At 36.2% G+C, this 18,385-nt stretch overlaps 3 protein-coding genes and 1 pseudogene across 4 annotated transcripts; 3 read left to right on the forward strand and 1 right to left on the reverse strand.

The window, feature by feature from the left end:
• The first annotated feature begins 2,221 nt into the window (after positions 1 to 2,221).
• Positions 2,222 to 3,068, forward strand: LOC137715041 (auxin-binding protein ABP19a-like). Its single transcript, XM_068454260.1, has one exon. The coding sequence runs from the start codon at positions 2,250 to 2,252 to the stop codon at positions 2,877 to 2,879; it is 630 nt and encodes a 209-aa protein (XP_068310361.1). The 5' UTR covers positions 2,222 to 2,249; the 3' UTR covers positions 2,880 to 3,068.
• A 1,952-nt stretch (positions 3,069 to 5,020) lies between these two features.
• On the forward strand, positions 5,021 to 5,962 carry LOC137714319 (auxin-binding protein ABP20). The gene has a single exon (XM_068453563.1). The coding sequence runs from the start codon at positions 5,033 to 5,035 to the stop codon at positions 5,732 to 5,734; it is 702 nt and encodes a 233-aa protein (XP_068309664.1). The 5' UTR covers positions 5,021 to 5,032; the 3' UTR covers positions 5,735 to 5,962.
• Positions 5,963 to 9,972: 4,010 nt separating this feature from the next.
• Positions 9,973 to 12,988, forward strand: LOC137719811 (MOB kinase activator-like 1A). 2 transcript variants are annotated; one of them, XM_068458828.1, is made up of 7 exons: positions 9,973 to 10,100; positions 10,517 to 10,568; positions 11,738 to 11,846; positions 11,971 to 12,064; positions 12,208 to 12,341; positions 12,428 to 12,591; positions 12,703 to 12,988. In XM_068458828.1, exons 1-7 carry the CDS (start codon positions 10,075 to 10,077, stop codon positions 12,775 to 12,777), a joined length of 654 nt encoding a protein of 217 aa, XP_068314929.1. In that variant the 5' UTR covers positions 9,973 to 10,074; the 3' UTR covers positions 12,778 to 12,988. The 2 variants fall into 2 exon arrangements, with proteins under 2 accessions (XP_068314929.1, XP_068314932.1); XM_068458831.1 differs by having other exon boundaries at positions 9,982 to 10,100; positions 10,520 to 10,568.
• A 230-nt stretch (positions 12,989 to 13,218) lies between these two features.
• On the reverse strand, positions 13,219 to 17,481 carry LOC137715793 (O-fucosyltransferase 35-like; annotated as a pseudogene).
• Positions 17,482 to 18,385: the final 904 nt, after the last annotated feature.

The raw sequence follows: 18,385 nt of genomic DNA on the forward strand, positions 1-18,385 counted from the left end.
ACTATGGGACGGGGATTCGAAATTGAATGTAGAGCTAGGAGCACATTGCTCAAGTCAACTTAACTAGGCATAAGTTTGCAGCAAATTTATCAAAAAACAGAGCCTAAAAACTTTGATATTTAGTGGATAACAGTATATATAGGGGGTGTGATATTCACACACTTTTTTTTATTTCTCACACACCTTTTTAATTTTCCTCCGTCAGATCGGATGAATTGAAGAAGATGAAATGATAGAAATCAACAAAGTGTGTGTGAGAAGTAAAAAGAGGTGTGTGGATAACACACGCCTATATAATATGAAGGTAACACAATCTCAACGAACTTAAGGGTAAACCGGTAGCTACTGGCTGGATTAGATTACCTGATTAATGAGATGAGTAACTGAGGTCTCTCTATCTAAAACAACTTGAGCCTTGGATTAAATGAAGAGTAATCTTTTCCATATATATATATACTAATAAAAGTACAACACTCAATTAATATGCCCTGATTTGAGATGCTTGTCTGGTTAATTGTATCCTGATTGTTTAACTTTTCCTCAGATTTTCTTTTATGCATGGGGGTTTTCTGTGGATGCCGCTATTCAATTTTAGGTCAGTCCTGTTCATTTTTATTTTGCCATATTTTTTCACTCTTTTTTTTACATTATTTAATTTAATTTGGTTGCACTAATCACTCTACTGGACCTCTCTTTGTTCTTTTACGTATGCAATTAATTTCTGCAGATTCTTTTCTTCCTGAAATATCGTTCATTGAAGTTCATTTAAACAAAATCCAACAGTGAAATAGTACATTAATAATTTTGTAATACAATATTTAGTTAATATTTTTGTGTGTATAATCAATGGGAAGTTTTTCATTTTTTAATGGAAATAGAGATGAATTAGACGAGATTAGATATTCATCAATATCACATGAGGCACCAACCTTCTCTGAGGAGAAAATGACCATTGAACCCACAATCAATGGGAATATATTAGTGTTTTGGACAACTTTGCAAACAAAATTTATGTACGGAGATTTTGTCTCTTTGGCTGAAACTGAAGGATGGCTGGCTTAACACCCTTCTGATGATAACCTTAGCCATAAGCTCACAACCTTATCTTGATGAATGCTGCTATACCACAAACCGTAAAATACAATTTTAGGATTGCACCAGCAGTGCACCTATAACTACTACTTGGGTCTTGAATCTCGTTTCTCGAACATAGGATGGATTCTATATGTCACTGGGAGTATATCTTTCTTCGTGTGAGTATACCACTGCTAGGGTTTATACTCACACAAGGATATACTCCCGGTGACACCCAAGTGCTAGAGTTTACTTTGAGATTAATATGATATAATGCAATCTGCAATATTTATAGTTAGTCTGCATTGACTCATATTGTAATGATAAGGTGAAATATTGAAAAATATTAAGTTACTATATATACATGGAGATAGAATTTGAAGAGACTTTTCAGAATTCCAAATAATGAAATCCAATTACGCCGCGACAAGGGGAATTTCTGATATCCACACATTTTCCCATTTCCTGCCCCCTTTTAGCTGTCAAAATGTCTTCTTATGCCTCCCCATGCATGACTCAAGGACCACAATCTTTCACCATTTTCGGACTCTCCTCGTTAATTTCAACCTTGGATTCTTAGGTCACAATTGCAAAGTTTGATGTAGAAACATTTCGGATTAAATTAATTCCTTGCATAGCAGCTGGAGGAGCAAGCTAGAGTCTTTGAGTACATCAATTTGGTTGCCAATCTGCAATGCAGTTGGCTGTACTGCTTCTGCTTGATTGATATAGAGCTAGAGAACACAGTCGGGAAATCTGATATTCGTTTAGTGGAACACTGAAAAAAAAATCTTATAATACTACAAGGGATTGTTAATTAAACTACAAAACATTTAGGAGCTCAAAAATAACAGTATGAGTTAACTGTGGGTCGTTAGTTTTTGTGTACATGATGTCTTTATGTTATTGCATTTTTCAAAAGCGAAAAGATGCTTCTTGTTGTTATGTGAAGAAAATATCTTTAACCACATGCATCACAGTTTGAAATCTGTAGTTTGCTTTGTTCGTAGACGTATATACGTATAATATCACTATCATGGGCATATTCCAAATAACAAATTGCAAACGGCACAAGATCATATTCACTTTATCCCACTATATAGAGTCCTAATTTCCTCATCAAGAAACACCCGAAAAAAGGCTAAAACTGAAAAAATACCATTCGCTCGGAGAAGATGACTTTCCCTATCTTCTTCACATTTGCTCTCCTCCTCTCCTCCTCGTTTGCTTCTGTGCAAGACTTCTGCGTTGCAGACTACAAAGCTCCGGAGGGCCCTGCAGGCTACTCTTGTAAAAAGCCAGCAAAAGTTACGGTAGATGATTTCGTGTACTCAGGCCTTGGCATTGCCGGCAACACCACAAATATCATCAAAGCTGCAGTCACCCCTGCATTTGCTGCTCAATTTCCTGGTGTGAATGGCCTCGGCATTTCACTTGCACGCCTAGACCTGGATGCGGGTGGAGTTATCCCATTCCACACACACCCTGGGGCTTCTGAAGTCCTAGTTGTTGCGCAAGGAACAATAATTGCTGGGTTTGTTTCCTCAGCTAACACGGTTTATCTGAAAACTCTTAAGAAGGGTGACATTATGGTGTTCCCTCAAGGCCTATTGCACTTCCAAGTGAATGGAGATAAGGCTCCATCCCTTGCATACGTTAGCTTCAGTAGTCCAAGCCCCGGTCTGCAGATTCTGGACTTTGCACTGTTCCAAAACGACTTACCTACTGAATTGATAGCGCAGACCACTTTCCTCGATGTTGCTCAGATAAAGAAGCTTAAGGGTGTTCTTGGTGGTACTAATTAGATTGTCTCCTTTCCATCCTCCGTCTTCGGGGGGTTATTCCTTGTCTTTTTGTTTGCTTGTTGTGATTGAGAATAAAAGAGTGCTCTATTTGTATGCTTGTAGAAGTATTATTCTATGCTTCCGTCTGACCAATGTAGCAACAATTGTGTTGAAGGCAATGCATCCTCTGATCGATATTCGTTCTTTTTATATAATTTCTATTTTATTGAGGTAACCTGCTTAATTTTTCAATCAAGAAATAAGAACACTAGTGTACCTTATCCGCTGCAAATTGCACGAGTATCGCAATGCTTCTGATTTTGGATAACTCATATATATAACTCCACCTCCATCTCATGATCGACTTCTTTCAATGAAAGTTTCCGGGATTCGCACCTACCATAAACTCCTACCCAGTCGTGAACTTCCTTTACGTTTAAGGAGAGGAAGGGGAGTTCTCATTACACAGGATGGATTCGTTCCCTATTCCTACGGCTTAGAAGCCTCAAGCTCCGCCCCCTTCACTCTCTCTATAAAAAAAAAGCCCTTTTCTCCTTAGCGTTTCATACTAAGCTCTTTGATCCTTGAGGTTACTTTATTGTGCTTAGGGTTAAGGTTAAGACAGGTAGTATACTATATATGATGATTCGGATCGGCAAGAAGCCCTCTAACATATGTAAATATCAAACATATTATGAAATTATGAATGATGGCAGCGTTGTTGAAAATTCACAATATAAAACAAATAGCAAGGAACCTCAAACATGAGGCACTTGAATTTGTAGTGCAGGAAGTTCATCGAGTGCCCAAGGGCAATACCGAAAACCCTGCTAAAAACCAGGTCATTATCCATATTCTCTGATATTATTGTTATTTTTAATCCATAGTTTATTGTAGATTGGTTCATATTCATGCAGAAGCGATGTTGATGCAGCGCAAATCAAGGGATTATTTCTCAATTTGTAATAAATTAGGTATTTTATTTTATTTTTCATATTTACTTAATTAAACAAGGAAATTAAGTATTTTCGTTATTTATATTTTATTTCATGTTAAGACTGTAGGTTATTTTTTTCTATTTAAGCACAATGTAATTTAGGATTTAGGAGACTTTTGGAATATTATTATTGAATTTTACTCTTTGAGAGGCAAGGATTCCTTTCGTTTTATCCCTTTCTAGTGTGTCCGTTTAATGTGCGGTTGTTGTTGATGTGTGCACTTCTGCATCTGTATCAGATGTGGTGTTGGATCCATCTAGTAATGATTAAGGTGAAGGGAGAAGAATCTTACAGTTAAGATACACACAACGACACAGAACTGGGAAAGACTTTTGACCATAAGTAATGAAATCCAAGAACCCTGCAAGAAGGGGAGTTTCGGATATCCACAGAATTCCCATTCCCGTGACGCCTTTTTGTCTGTAAAAATGTCTTCTAACCCTATCTCAAGGACCACAATCTGCTCACCATTTTCGAATTCTCTTGATGGACTTCAAATCTTAGGACACAACCTTGGACCCTCTAAGTAGATAAATAAGTTCGCAAAACACGAAATACGTCTATATCTCGTTAATGTATTGATTGTTTTAGTAAAACAGTTACAAAATATGTTAAATAATTTATAGTTGATAATTAATTATATATAACAGACTGAAAAAAGCTTACTAGTTTTGCATTATGTGTGGAACACCATTTTTTTTTTTAGACAAACGATATTATCTACACTAAGGGGGAGAGGGGTGAGCTTAGCCTTGCAATGAGCTAGCAATAAAGTGACTCAAAGTCACCTTTGGAAAGAATCAAATCTAAGACCTGTCACTTATAAGTGAAAATGAATACTACTAGACCGTAGTATTAAGTGGCGTGTGGAACACCATATTTTATAGTACTAATAGATGGGATTTTAGTCGAATGACGAAATATTTGGGAACTCGACTAACAGTAAGTCAGTAGTTTTTCTGCATATCATCTTTCTGCTGTTACTGCATTGTTAAAAACAAAAAGAGGCTTCTTGTTGTCATCTGATGAAAATATCACTCACATGCTTCACAGCTAGAAATTTGTCCTTTGCCCCCATCGTATAGTTTCGAAATACAATACATGTGAACCCTAATGGGCATATTCCTAACAACCAATTGCAATGAGCTCAAGATATTTTCATATCCCTCTATATATATGTTCCCAATTATCATGAAGCATATCTTAAAAACAGCTTTAGCAATCACACAATTTTTGTGCTACGTAACGATGACATTCCCTATCTTGTTCACATTTTTTCTCCTCCTTTCCTCCTCCAATGCAGCTGTGCAGGACTTCTGCGTTGCAGACCTCACAGCTCCTGACGGCCCTGCAGGCTACTCTTGCAAAAACCCTGCAACAGTTAAAGTAGATGACTTTGTTTTCTCGGGCCTAGGCGTTGCTGGCAACACTACAAACATCATCAAGGCTGCAGTCACCCCTGCATTTGCTGCTCAGTTCCCTGGTGTCAACGGCCTTGGCATTTCACTCGCGCGTCTAGACCTGGCTGTTGGTGGAGTTATCCCATTTCACACACACCCTGGAGGTTCGGAAGTCCTAATTGTCATCGAAGGGACCATCTGCGCCGGCTTTGTTTCCTCAGCGAACACAGTTTATCTACAAACTCTTGAGAAGGGAGACATTATGGTTTTCCCTCAGGGGTTACTGCACTTCCAAGTGAATGGAGGTGAGACTACGGCCCTTGCATTTGTTAGCTTCAGTAGTCCAAGCCCGGGGCTGCAGATTCTGGACTTTGCGCTGTTTAAAAATGATTTACCAACGGAACTGATAGCGCAGACTACTTTCCTTGACGTTGCTCAGATCAAGAAACTGAAGGGCGTTCTTGGTGGTACTAATTAGTAATTAAGCTCCCTCATCTTTGAATTTCAGACAGCATTATCACTAAAGATTGTATCTTTCTTGTTGTGTTGAACGTCCCATTTCGGTTTCCTTTCAGTGGTGGTTTTGGTTCGTTGCAGAAGATTACTTCGTTTGATTTTTGTATGTTTGTGGTAGAAGTTTTGTTGTGTGTGCTTTGTTGTTGAAGGCAAATGCCCTATTTATTTGAAACCCTAGTTCTTATTTGCATATCTTAAGATTGAACAAATGCATGTTTCTTTATATATCTTGTAAACTTTCAAGCAAGAATCATGGAGCTAAGGTACAATCAAACCCAAATGAAGAAAGTGTTGAACACAATCATACACTAACAACGGCCCTATCAACTAATTTTCGTCTGGTTTAAATTTTTGTGGGTTGTTTGGTTGAATTTTTTGTGTAGCCTCATCGTCACATGATGTTACTTATCCACTCGTGTTATAATGCAGGTATATATATCTATATACAGTACTATACCCAATTTCCTTATAAAAAAATGTACAATCCACAAATTATAACGTGATTAATATCACCACGTAGTTACTTCCTCAAGAAGACTTCAATCAGTAGCATAATTAAGCATAAATGTGGGCTTACTTTCTGCAGATTAACCAAAATTTCATGCCAAATCCATTTTTGCACGACCAGTAGCATAATTAAGCATCAATGTGGGCTTACTTTCTGCAGATTAACCAAACTTTCATGCCAAATCCATTTTTGCAAGACGGTCATCGATCAAAATCGCGTTTTCCTTCCCCCTTCTTTTCTACATCATAAGGCACTATAGTTGTTTATTTTTTTTTTTTTTTGAACAAACGATATTATCTATACTAAGGGAGTGGTGGAGGAGTGGGCTAAGTCTTAGAATGGGCTAGCAATAATATGGTTCAAATACGCTTTTGACGAGAATCGAACATAAGACCTCACACTTACAAGTGAAGAAAAATATCATTATACCGTATTACTGAGTGGCTATAGTTGTTAAAGAAACAAAAAGATCTTGGCACTTTTCAATCACTTTCCTTGGGCACTTTCCAAGAAAACATTAGGTTAACAACTTTATAATGTTATTCATACCATGTTTTTATTTCACATTTCTATACCACCTTAGGTGGCATCTGATGTGGACAGCTATATCATTTAAAAAATTTGCAAAACCCAAGGAAATGAAGGAGAAAGATTCCTCGTATACCACAATTATCATTTGATTAACTAGTTTTTCTTACTTATTAGTTTATTAAATAATGAACTAAATTTAAAAATCTGATTAATTCAAATGATGTGGCTGTCCGCATCAAATGCCACCTAAAGTGATATGAAAATGTGATACAAAAACATGATATGAATATCATTACTCTTATTTTCCTTAATTACCCATCAATAAATCCACATCAGCAAATCACTACCTTAGGATGTTGGATCAAGGTCTATATATATACATATATATATATATATATATATATATTAACGATATTATATACACTAAGAAGAGGGGTGGGCTTAGCCTCGTGATAGGCTAGCAATAATGTGGTTCAAATTCGTATTTGGCGAGAATCAAACCTAATACCTCTCACTTACAAGTGAAGAGGAATACCATTAGATGGTAGTATCAAGTGGCAGATCAAGGTTATTTGAATTCGTACAACACCATTTTATCCATACTCTTATTTCCTCATTCTGCACTCCTTATTTTCTCTCGAATTGAACAATAGAAAAGAGAGTCAATGAACAAAAATAAACAGAGAAACGCACGAGACGGAACTTGAGGTGCGAGAAAAATGACGTAATGTGATGACCACGGCGACGAAGGGTGAGCAGAGCCTACTGCAGGAAGGCCCAAAATGGCGGGTGGGTTTGGTTTGGCCTTACTGGATTAGCCCTTTAACAATGGAGGTTGGTGGGTGTGTGGGTGTGGGTTTTCTTCTTTGAGCTTGAGAGTGTTTGAAAATCTATTATATAACGGTAAAGTGAGCTCCCGGAGTACACAAAATCCGTTATACTATTCCTCATTTTCTTTCTCCTTTACTTTTTCTTCATGAAGCTCATGTTCTTTTGCTTTTGAAATGGAATGATACTTGTTTTTAGTAGACTTTCAATCCTAGTAGTAGTCGATATTTATGTCATCTACAAAATTATAGCATAAACACTTCTAATTTTGTGTGATACTGAAAATATCGTTACACATGTTATAATACGAATGGCTATTTAAAATATGAGTAAAAAGAAATTGAAAATGAAGTTAATTACCAAGGAAGATGGATATTTAGGTGATTTTATTTGGACACACACGAGTGAGTTTGCTTTGCTAGCACTCTCTAAGATAGGTGGAATCCACATACAATATTAAAGGGGAACTGTTATTAGCACTTCAAAAATTTCATTCTACACTCCTCACAAATGTATTTTTCTTTCTAATTATAGAAAGTTTGGAGTGTCAAATAAGATTTTTTGAGTGCTAATAACAATTCCCTATTAAAGTCCGTATATATTAAAATGCGTATTAGTTTTCAGTGTCCAAATATTGTAATTATGATGAGATGTGATTTTCACACACAATCTTTAGCTTCACACACCCCTCTCTATTTCTAGCCGTCAGATTAAATAAATCAAACGAAAGCAACAAATATAAATAAACATGAGTGTGTAAGAAGCTAATAAAAACGTGTATAATTATCATTTCTCAGTATTTTTATAACTAAAGCTATAAATCCCATAGGTTGCAAGTCTTTCCGGCCTCACTTGATTGCGTTGTATTTCCTAACATGACTGACCTCTCGAGTTACCACTAGACAATGAGGGCGGCTTACAATTTGGATGGTAGACTAGTCACTGATCTAATCCCAAAATTAAGGTTATTAATCGACATAATTTGTCTAATTGAAAAAGACCCGAAGGAGTTGGTGAATGATAGATCAACATCGAAATCAAAGCTTGAACCCCAAGTTATAATATAATCCTATTTATATTTAAGACTAAGTAGTTTATGCATATAAACAATATTGATTTATAAGACATGGTCCATCTCCAACTCAACTCGATTGGACAAATTAAATTCGCAGAATATGTATCATATTATATTTGCCAGTAGGCTTACAGCTAAGATGCATATCATATTATCACTGTTTTGGTCCCACCCCTCCTATTAAAATTCTATACAACGTAATCCCTAACTCCGCATACATGAGTTAGTGTAATTAGTTCAGTTGTGTTGCATACAAGTTCGAATTTCTGTCTTCCAAAAAAAAAAAAAAAAAAAAAAAAAATCTCTCAAAGTAGATGCTGATGTTGAATCTGGTTCTTTATCTTTATATCTTTGTTTCTTTTTCTAATGAATCCTATCTAAACACCAATCACCAAGGATGATCCTCTTTAATTATGCTAAATTGCCAATCATTGAAATCAAAGCATCTATGATTAAGATATTAAAAACGATTCTATACCTTACTTTAGAGGGTAACGTTAACAAGACTAAATTCAGAGAAAAAACTTATAAATAAAATGATGATGTGTCATCAATATGAATAAACACGTTCATCAATGTTTAAATAATAAACCAAAATTCAACTTTCACATCCTTCCGTTTTCAAAATTTTATCTATAAATTTAATCTCTGTAGCATTATTAACTCGGATCAACAATTGATATAGTCGTACAGTTAACACCCATACACATAAATTTTCAGGTGTCTTTCTTTAGTTATCAAATTGCCACCTCAGCGGACTCATAACTTTTTCATCTTTCTTCTTTTGGCCAGTAGACAGATTATTACTCTTTTTAGCTTGTGTTATATATTAAACATGAAAATGATTTTCTGATACATTTTTTTGCTTTCTGCACACCTGTGTATATATTTACATTTTTTCAATTCTTTGTTTATTATTCAATGCAGAAGTAAAAAATAAACATGATTTGGAGAAAAAGAAAAAAAATGTACGGACATTATTTCCCGTGTTGTATTAAACATTTCCACATAAATATAAAATTTTAGAGTAAATGAGAAAGAAATAAGGAGACTGAGCCAGGTTAGCAGGGTGGCAATCAAATGGAAAAGAAAGGAAGACAACCCCTTTCTCTAAGTCTGAGTTGTAAATGACAGACTGGCGTAGCAAGGTCAAGCAGGAAGAGAGAGAGAGAGAGAGAGAGAGAGAGAGAGAGAGAGAGAGAGAGAGTATATATAGACAGATAAATATGCTGTTCATATATAGTGTGTTTCTGTATATATATTCCTTCTTTCTTTCTCCTAGAATTGTCCCTCTATTATCGCCTTGGATTCTGCAGAGTTAGAGAGAGAGAGAGAGGGACGAGACAAAGAGAGAAGAACCATGAGTCTCTTTGGCCTGGGAAGCAGGTTTGTTCCTAATGATCCCAACTTTTTTAATCCAATACATTCAAAACTAATCTGTTTTATTTATTTATTTTACATTCAGGATCATGAATTCTATAGAACAAAACTTTTTTTTTTTGTCTCAAGATTTTTTTCTTGGGTTTTGTGATGATTTTGATATCTCTGTCATATATGCATGCTTTTCCTCCTGTCATATTTTGTTTTGATAGAGGTTTCTGCTATATGGGCACCATTCAAAATTCAAAATTTTATCTGTTTACTCATTGAAATTTGGTTCAGGAAAACAAAAAGGGTTTTTTATTCATGTTGTTTTATTGCCTTTGAGACAATAATAAAAACTGTTACTTTGTTCTTTGTTCGAATCCGGAACATGTTTTTATGTTTTCGTCCTACCCTGAATCACATATTTGATAATTCAGCAGAAACCAGAAGACATTCCGGCCGAAAAAGAGCGCTCCATCCGGTAGCAAGGTTGGTTTATTAGTTTAAAAAACTTCATTTTAATTCTTAAAACAAGATGAGTTTTAGACTATAACCAATCCAATTTTAGTCCTAGTACATTTAATCATCTCATTTATTAGTTATATTTTGATGTTTTATTTATCTTTTTATTCCTATTTTAATGTATTAATTACATTTGAATTTTATTTTTATTTCATTTATCATAATATATTTTAATGTTTACATTTAGGTAACTAATTTTTTTATAATATATAGTCCGATAACAATCTTGTATGTTCTTCATTTAGGTACATTAATACATTTGAATATTTTAGTATATCCATTGATACAAACATATAGGTACATTAATTCATCAATAGAAACATATACATGCATTTCGGTATGTACATTTTGGTACAAACATCATGAGTTTTTTTTTTTTTTTTTTTAATACAACGATATATTTTATACTAAGGCAAGGGGGATTTGGTTAAACCACAAAATGGTTAACTTAATTTGGAATCGAATTCGCTATCCACGAGATTCGAACCTAATACCTCTCATTTGAGTATTGACTTTTAGGTACATTAATTCAATATACTATATTTCGGTGTATACATTTTGGTACATACATTTTGGTATGCACATTTTGGGACATTAATTTAATATAATACATTTCGGTACATACATTTAGGTTCATTATAATATATTTCGGTACAATCATATGAATACAAATATTTCGATACAAAAAAGTCAATTTTATATATTTCGGCACAATCATTTCTGTAAACTTATGTATTTATATATTTTTGTATCACAAATTTCTTTTAATATTTTCTCATTTATGTTCATTTATAATTAAAGAACTAAATATGTGCATATTAATAAAATTGAAATTTACTCTAGAGGGATTAAATAAAAATACATATTAAATAACAAAAATTGAATATAAATTTTGATAAAAGTACACTTAGGGATTAAATTCAATATGTAATCTAGTATCAGGTTTTTTTTTTAAATTTTAATCTTTTACAAGAACTAATGTTCAAAAACCCTTATTAGTTATTACATCCCTCGGCCAACCCTAATCATGTTTCCTTATTCCTGTGGTTGGTTTGTTTTTTATTTCTCAAAGGTTTTTCATGAATTTTTTTTTTTCCTGATGGAAGAAATATATATATGTACTTTGATAAATGTAGGGTGCCCAGCTTCAGAAACACATTGATGCTACCTTGGGCAGTGGCAACCTGAGGGAGGCGGTTCGTCTGCCTCCCGGCGAAGATATAAACGAATGGCTGGCAGTAAACAGTAAGAACTTCAAGATGATCATCGTAATCATTATGGTGTTAATGTGTGCATGTTTACATATCAATACAAAATTCACTGGGAAATTGTTATTGCAATATATTTTAACTTCTTTCAATTTTTACAGCTGTTGATTTTTTCAACCAAGTGAACATTCTATATGGAACTCTCACGGAGTTCTGCACGCCAGTCACTTGTCCGACAATGTCTGCGGGGCCAAAGTATAGTTCTTGATCATCCAGTAATTTCTTTTTACAATTTTGTTAACTCTGATCAATTCTCCCCATTCGACAACAGTTCCTTCGATAAGCAATTTTTTGGGAACATATTTCCTAAGTGCTAAGTTTGGTTAAGCTCTCCACAGGTATGAGTACAGATGGGCTGATGGAGTAACAATCAAGAAACCAATTGAGGTCTCTGCTCCAAAATATGTCGAGTATCTAATGGACTGGATCGAAGTTCAGCTCGATGAGGAATCCATCTTTCCTCAAAGATTGGGTAAGCAGAAAACTTTTCTGAAGCTAATTAGACCTGAATTTTGATGAAGCTCCCTCCATCAACTTATCTGCTGTTATGTGCTACAGGAGCACCCTTTCCATCCAATTTCCAAGATGTCGTCAAGACCATTTTTAAGCGATTGTTTCGTGTTTACGCGCATATCTACCATTCTCATTTCCAGAAAATTGTGAGCTTGAAGGAAGAAGCTCACCTCAACACCTGCTTCAAGCACTTTGTTCTCTTCACATCGGTAAGCTCTTTGCCTACGCATGACGCAGCGCTACCTCCTTTCTTTCGTAAGTTTAAGTTCTTCGCTCCACTTCTCTTTGTTTTATGTTCATTTTTTCACATTGTGACGCAGGAATTCCGCTTGATCGAAAAAGGGGAGCTTGCGCCTCTTCAGGACCTGGTTGAGTCGATTCTACAGCCTAAGTGATTTCTAGAATTTTGGTCTGATGTTTTTGGATTTTGGTTCTGTTTTTGAGCGCACATTTTTGTCAGCTTCTACTTGCCCATGCAATATATGTGCAATGAGATGCCTTGTTTTAGCACCCTCTGTTTCTCTATCCGTCTCCTGTCCTTGTTGAGGACCATTTCCTTAACTTTTGGGAATTTTAAGAAAGCTGTTTCTGGTTGTAATTTTATGTTCCAAGCAATTATCTTACGTCAAAATCACAACCGTATAAAGTGTTTATTCAAAATTGCCAGTCATACATCAACTTGGATGATTGGATGTAATTGGTAATATCATTCAAGTTTACTTATAAGTGACTCGGATTCACCCATTAAATTTCTTGGAATTCTTTAACCCACGTTCTGTCGTTAATACATCATATATTTATATACTACGATTAACAAAAGAACATAATTCCTCAAATTGCAGCTTGTAATTAAATTGATATTCTTTGAATTACATTTTTGTACTATTGAAAACTTGAAGTAATAGATTCAATTCGGTATCAACCCTTTGTATCCCTATCAATTTTGGAGCCCCCTACCTGCTCAATAAAAATGCTATGGACAAAAAAAGAATGAAAAAATACGTGCAGAATAAAACATCAGTGTAAATCTAATTGCTGTGGTACACTGGCAAGGAGGTTCTCGGTTCATGGTATCAATCTTTACTTTCCAGTAGTCGTTGGGAGAACGCACAAGTGACTTCTGTGTTGAACCTCAAATTAGGCTGCCAAGAACATCGTGTCCCAGTTTAAACTGCTCGAAGGTTTGTTTTTTCACCCCCAACGATGCCAAATTACCTACTCATTTTTTTTGCAGTTGGAAATTTAAGATTGCCACCCTCATGCCGATTCGTTTGACATAATGGCAGCACATACCTTGATGTCTTGCACGAAGCCGATCTCATGCAGTGATTTAATGCAAAACCTTTTAGCAGCCTCTACTTTTTCCATCTTGTTTCACGTATACAGCCTGGATATGGATTCGCGTAAAAGCTTTCCTCCAGTTTCGGAAACTCACCAGGCTCTCTCGGATATGGAGCTCCAACTCTGTCTATGTGAAGCTTTTTCACCTTGGAACAGAATTTGTTCCAAGAGATTTTTCCTTCGTCAAACTTATCGACAAGTTTTACAAAATTCATCCTGCATCCACAATGGAATGGCACTTATTGTACGCTGAAGATGTAACGAAAGAAAAGAAAAATAATTATACTAAAAGTAGTTGTAAGAAAATAGGTTATGTATTTACCCGTCTGGATTGATGGTCTTCTTAAAGTTCTCAAAGTGCCTATGACCTTGCACTGCTTTTGCCATGTTTCCGTCATATGTATAAAGAAAAACATCACTCTGTAAGGCAACAGCATAGTCTATACCAGCCAACATGTTCTGATGATTCTTGAATGGACTCAGCTCTTCCTCTTCGGTGAGAGTGGAGTGGGAAAATATGTTGGGGAATTCATCCTCAAGATGTTGCATACTTCCATTCCCATAAGCTTCACCAGCTACCAAGTAAATCCTGGTAGTGGATGGAAGACCAAGCCCTCTGAGCAAAAGTGAAGTCTCCCTTGGCGTCAGTGGGCAGCCCCCAAGCAACCTTCTCTCTGTCCCATTAATTTCTTTCTCCTTCCAGTGGCTGACTTCATATCGCATTCTACTTAGTTCTTTGTCCTCTTCTGCTGTCAAACTATGACTGCAGCCCGTAAACGCAAGCATATCCTTCTCATACCTGATGAAGAAATTACAGTTTAATAAGAGGGAGATAAGTTTACAATAAGTTGCTGAAATCACCCTACTTATCAAAGAAAGCAAACGAAACCTAATTTTAGTAATGCAAATTCATTATATATTGGAATACAAATATTTAATATAAATCGCTATTTCATCTCTGAAAGATCACTAACTTCATGAGCACCAAAAGAGTGAAACGGTCCATCTGATATTAAAGTTTAAACTTATTAACACTTGCCTCAAATGAAGAGCAAGATAAGGGCCTCCATTTTGCCGCATTCTAGAAACCAAGGTTTTTCCAAGTTCTTCTATTGGAGCTGAATACTTCAATGCCCTGTAATTCACACGGCACTTCAGCCTTTGGATGGAATTTGGGAGGTTATTATTGGCAATCCGAGAATCTGTACAAGTGAAATAGATTACTTTGTGCTGCTTCAACAGTGGGAGAACCTCTGACTTATAATAACTAGCCTGTAAAAATGAATGTTAATCACTTGACAGTAATTAGTCTAAAAATGGTAAACATGTGATACGTTGGCACTTAAGAGTAGCCACTCTTGTGCATTGAATGGCAATTTAATAACCAAAAATCTAGATCTTTTTAGAATGTAACACCGCATCCCTAATGATTGCTTATCCTATGTTCCTCTAACAATGATGAAGGCTTATCCTATGTTCTGCCACCAAAGATGAAGTAATAAACATTCTCATAAGATATATAAGTTGATACTGACCTTTGACCAAGATATGAGTGTTTTGTTGAATGGCTCGATTCCAGCATAGGCAGAGGGTAATGTCTCAACTATGTGGATATCATCCTTTAGAGTTTCAATGAAGTGTTGCCAATCAAACAGATCTTTAAAACCACTGTAATTAGATATGAAAATGAAGTATTAGTTCGGAGAATATCACTAGGAAAATTGAATGTGTATCATCTGGTGCATGAAGAGGGCTGAATAACCATTCGGGACATTCAGAATTATATGGAAACAAACAAACCTCTCATCAGCCCAGTAGGAAGTGTGATCAAGTGAAGGTAGGACAAGTGTTGCCTTCATAATCTTAGCAACAGCAACCATATCACAAATCTGCACTCTAAAATTTCCATGCAGCAGACTAGAGTAATATATAATAGATTATCAAACTGTAGAAACAATCAAAATAGACAATAGCCAGACCCCAAATCTCATCTGATTCAAGCTGCCATTGGCATTTATAAGAATGTAACCATTGGTCTTCACGTCCAGCTCTGCCAAAAGATGGAAGTAGGACATGAGATAATGAGAACCTCAAGCTCACAAAATCTAAACAAACAAAGGCAGGAAGACAGCGAGAGAGAAGAGTAAAGTCATATAGTTGAATGTGTTGCATACTTTTGTGAATTTTTGACAAGTCAATGCACTGACTGTAATTCTCACTCTTTGGTCAGGACCAGATACTTGTGTGCTGAACCAGAAGTCAGTTTCACAAATGAATAATCTAAAAGGCCTACAGAGAAAAGAACGAGAACATCAAAGAGTCCATACATAAGATTTTAAGGCTTACTTCAGCGCTTTTCTCTTCAACAACCACACGGTTCACACTAGGCGGCATCATTATAGTTTGTTCAACATGACCTCCTCCATCCCGATATCCATATTCATGAGAGCTTTGATCCATCCGTTTTAAAAGATTCATGGAGTCAGAACCATCCTAAGTTTAGAAGAACCCGTATTATGACAAATTGAAAAGGTACAGCTGAACATGAAATCCAAGAGCAATCAGATAAACAAAGAATCCAACAAAGTACACATGCACATACAATGAAAAATTTTCGCGTATCGGTATTCAGCAGAAAACTACAAGTAACATTTACTGACAAAAACAATCTCATCAAACATAACATATACAATCTCGAAAGTATTCACTCACTCATTCATTCAAACACACACACACACATAAAAACATACATATAAACACAGTAACAGACTGGATTTAGAAAAAAAAAAAAAAAAAAGAACATACTAACAGACAACCATTTTTCTTTAATTCGAGCATATTCTAACTAATCTAAGCTAAGGGGAGCGGATTCAAACTGCTCTAGTCAACTTAGCTACGACATACAAGCATATATTATAGAACATTATATTTTGCCAACCTGATTGGACGTAGCAGTTTCAATAACAGATCCAAACCAAACAGTTGCACAAATCTTCAAAATCCCAAGAAACAAACAAATCCTACAAAATGCAAAGAACATCCAATGGCCAAGCTTCCTCTTCTCCCTCAACCCCAAGTTCACCACTGCAGATCCAATTGGCCTTCTCAGAAACCCCCTCGCTGCAACTCTCTGGCTCACATGGTTGTGGGTCTGCTTCCTTTCCAAAACCGAGTCAAACCCATCACCCGGAACCGAGTTCCCGCCGATTTCAGATCTGGGAGAGTTCAGCTGGAGGTCAATCTCGTACTCGCCGGCGCCCCCGAACACGCCATTGCCGCCGTTGGTGCCGCTGCCACTTCAGTTGTTGCTGTGTGAGCTGCCGGTGTTGGCGACGGCGGCGCTGGCGTTGGGGTTGCGCTTGAACGAGTGAGCTCGGCGCGTCATTGCACCGGAGAATCTCGGGCTGTTGACTCGCTGCGAGACGCCATCGCTGGCGTTGTGGAGATGGTGGTGGTGACCCATGTCCTGAAACTCTGTAAAAACTATAGAACGCCGCGTTTGTAGTGATCAGTGTGGTGTTTATTGCTACAGTTGGTGATCGGATTGGGTTGCGATCGCCATTAAAGCTGTCCAGAGAGCAGCAGCAGCCAGCCTTTCAATGAAAGTCCTGTAATCCGGGCTTGGTGGGATGAATGGTGAGAGAATCAAAAACGGGTTCGGGGTCGAATTTGATTTGTTTAGTAAGGCAGTAGCCAATGACGATGGTGACACTAATTGCGATTGGAATACTTGGATCCAATATTCACCACGATTCCCATTTTTTTTTCCTTCTTCTAGAGGGAAAAAGGATAAAAGTTTTTTCATGGAAATATAATCATATAAATTTATCTGTCAATTTTTTAATTTTTAGATGTCAGATCGAATGAATTGAAAAAAATTAATGGTAAAAAATTAACAAGAGTGCGTGAGAAGTATAAATGAATGTGTGAATATATGTTCGTTAAGTGCGTCCTTTGCTCTTGCTCGTCTCTTGTAACTGATCGAGTTTCTTTATCGCTTTCCCGCTTTTTTATTAACGCAAGTAACTCAATTCATTTTTTTACGAAAATTCCGGGGTTTATGCATTTTTCGGAAACTAAAGCAGTCACTCGTCAAGCTAAAAGCTGAGGAGTTCCCTCACTATGAAAGGTCCCCATTGATGGATGAGTTCCTAAACTAAGACATTATTATGTTGCGTTCATCCACCAATGAAGAAAATGCTACAATTTTCCTTTCTGAAAGGAACAAAGGTACTCGACCAAATCAAGTCTTTTCAAGTACAATAGACACTAGACATTCCACAGCACTTTTTTACATATATATATATATATATAATAAATATGTGACATCACTTTTTTACATAATTTTTAACATGTTATTATCAAATGAGCTCTACAAAAATGTGTCAATAATTATGTAAAAGATGTTGAGATGGATTCATGGTGTTATATTCTTATTTCATTTTGGGGGTGGGGTGGGTCAATTGCACTATATCATCGTAATCACAATGGTCCAAATGAGATGACAAGAAGAGTCTAGATTTTGGGGTGTGCTATCCACACACCCTTATTAATTTATGTCCATTGATTTTTTTTCAATTCTTCCAATCTGATGGTCGGAAACTGAAAAGGTATGGGAGAAGTAAAAAGGGGTATGTGGATATCACACCCTTAGATCTTTTA

Source organism: Pyrus communis, chromosome 1, assembly GCF_963583255.1.
Source record: "Pyrus communis chromosome 1, drPyrComm1.1, whole genome shotgun sequence".
Lineage (NCBI taxonomy): Eukaryota > Viridiplantae > Streptophyta > Magnoliopsida > Rosales > Rosaceae > Pyrus > Pyrus communis.

Excerpts from the sequence above, each read along its gene's own strand:
- LOC137715041 (XM_068454260.1), top strand. The coding sequence starts at position 2,250 with ATGACTTTCCCTATCTTCTTCACATTTGCTCTCCTCCTCTCCTCCTCG.
- LOC137714319 (XM_068453563.1), top strand. The coding sequence starts at position 5,033 with ATGTTCCCAATTATCATGAAGCATATCTTAAAAACAGCTTTAGCAATC.
- LOC137719811 (XM_068458828.1), top strand. The coding sequence starts at position 10,075 with ATGAGTCTCTTTGGCCTGGGAAGCAG. Across the intron at positions 10,569-11,737 it reads GCGCTCCATCCGGTAGCAAG|GGTGCCCAGCTTCAGAAACA; the intron begins GTTGGTTTATTA and ends TGATAAATGTAG. Across the intron at positions 12,065-12,207 it reads ACAATGTCTGCGGGGCCAAA|GTATGAGTACAGATGGGCTG; the intron begins GTATAGTTCTTG and ends AGCTCTCCACAG.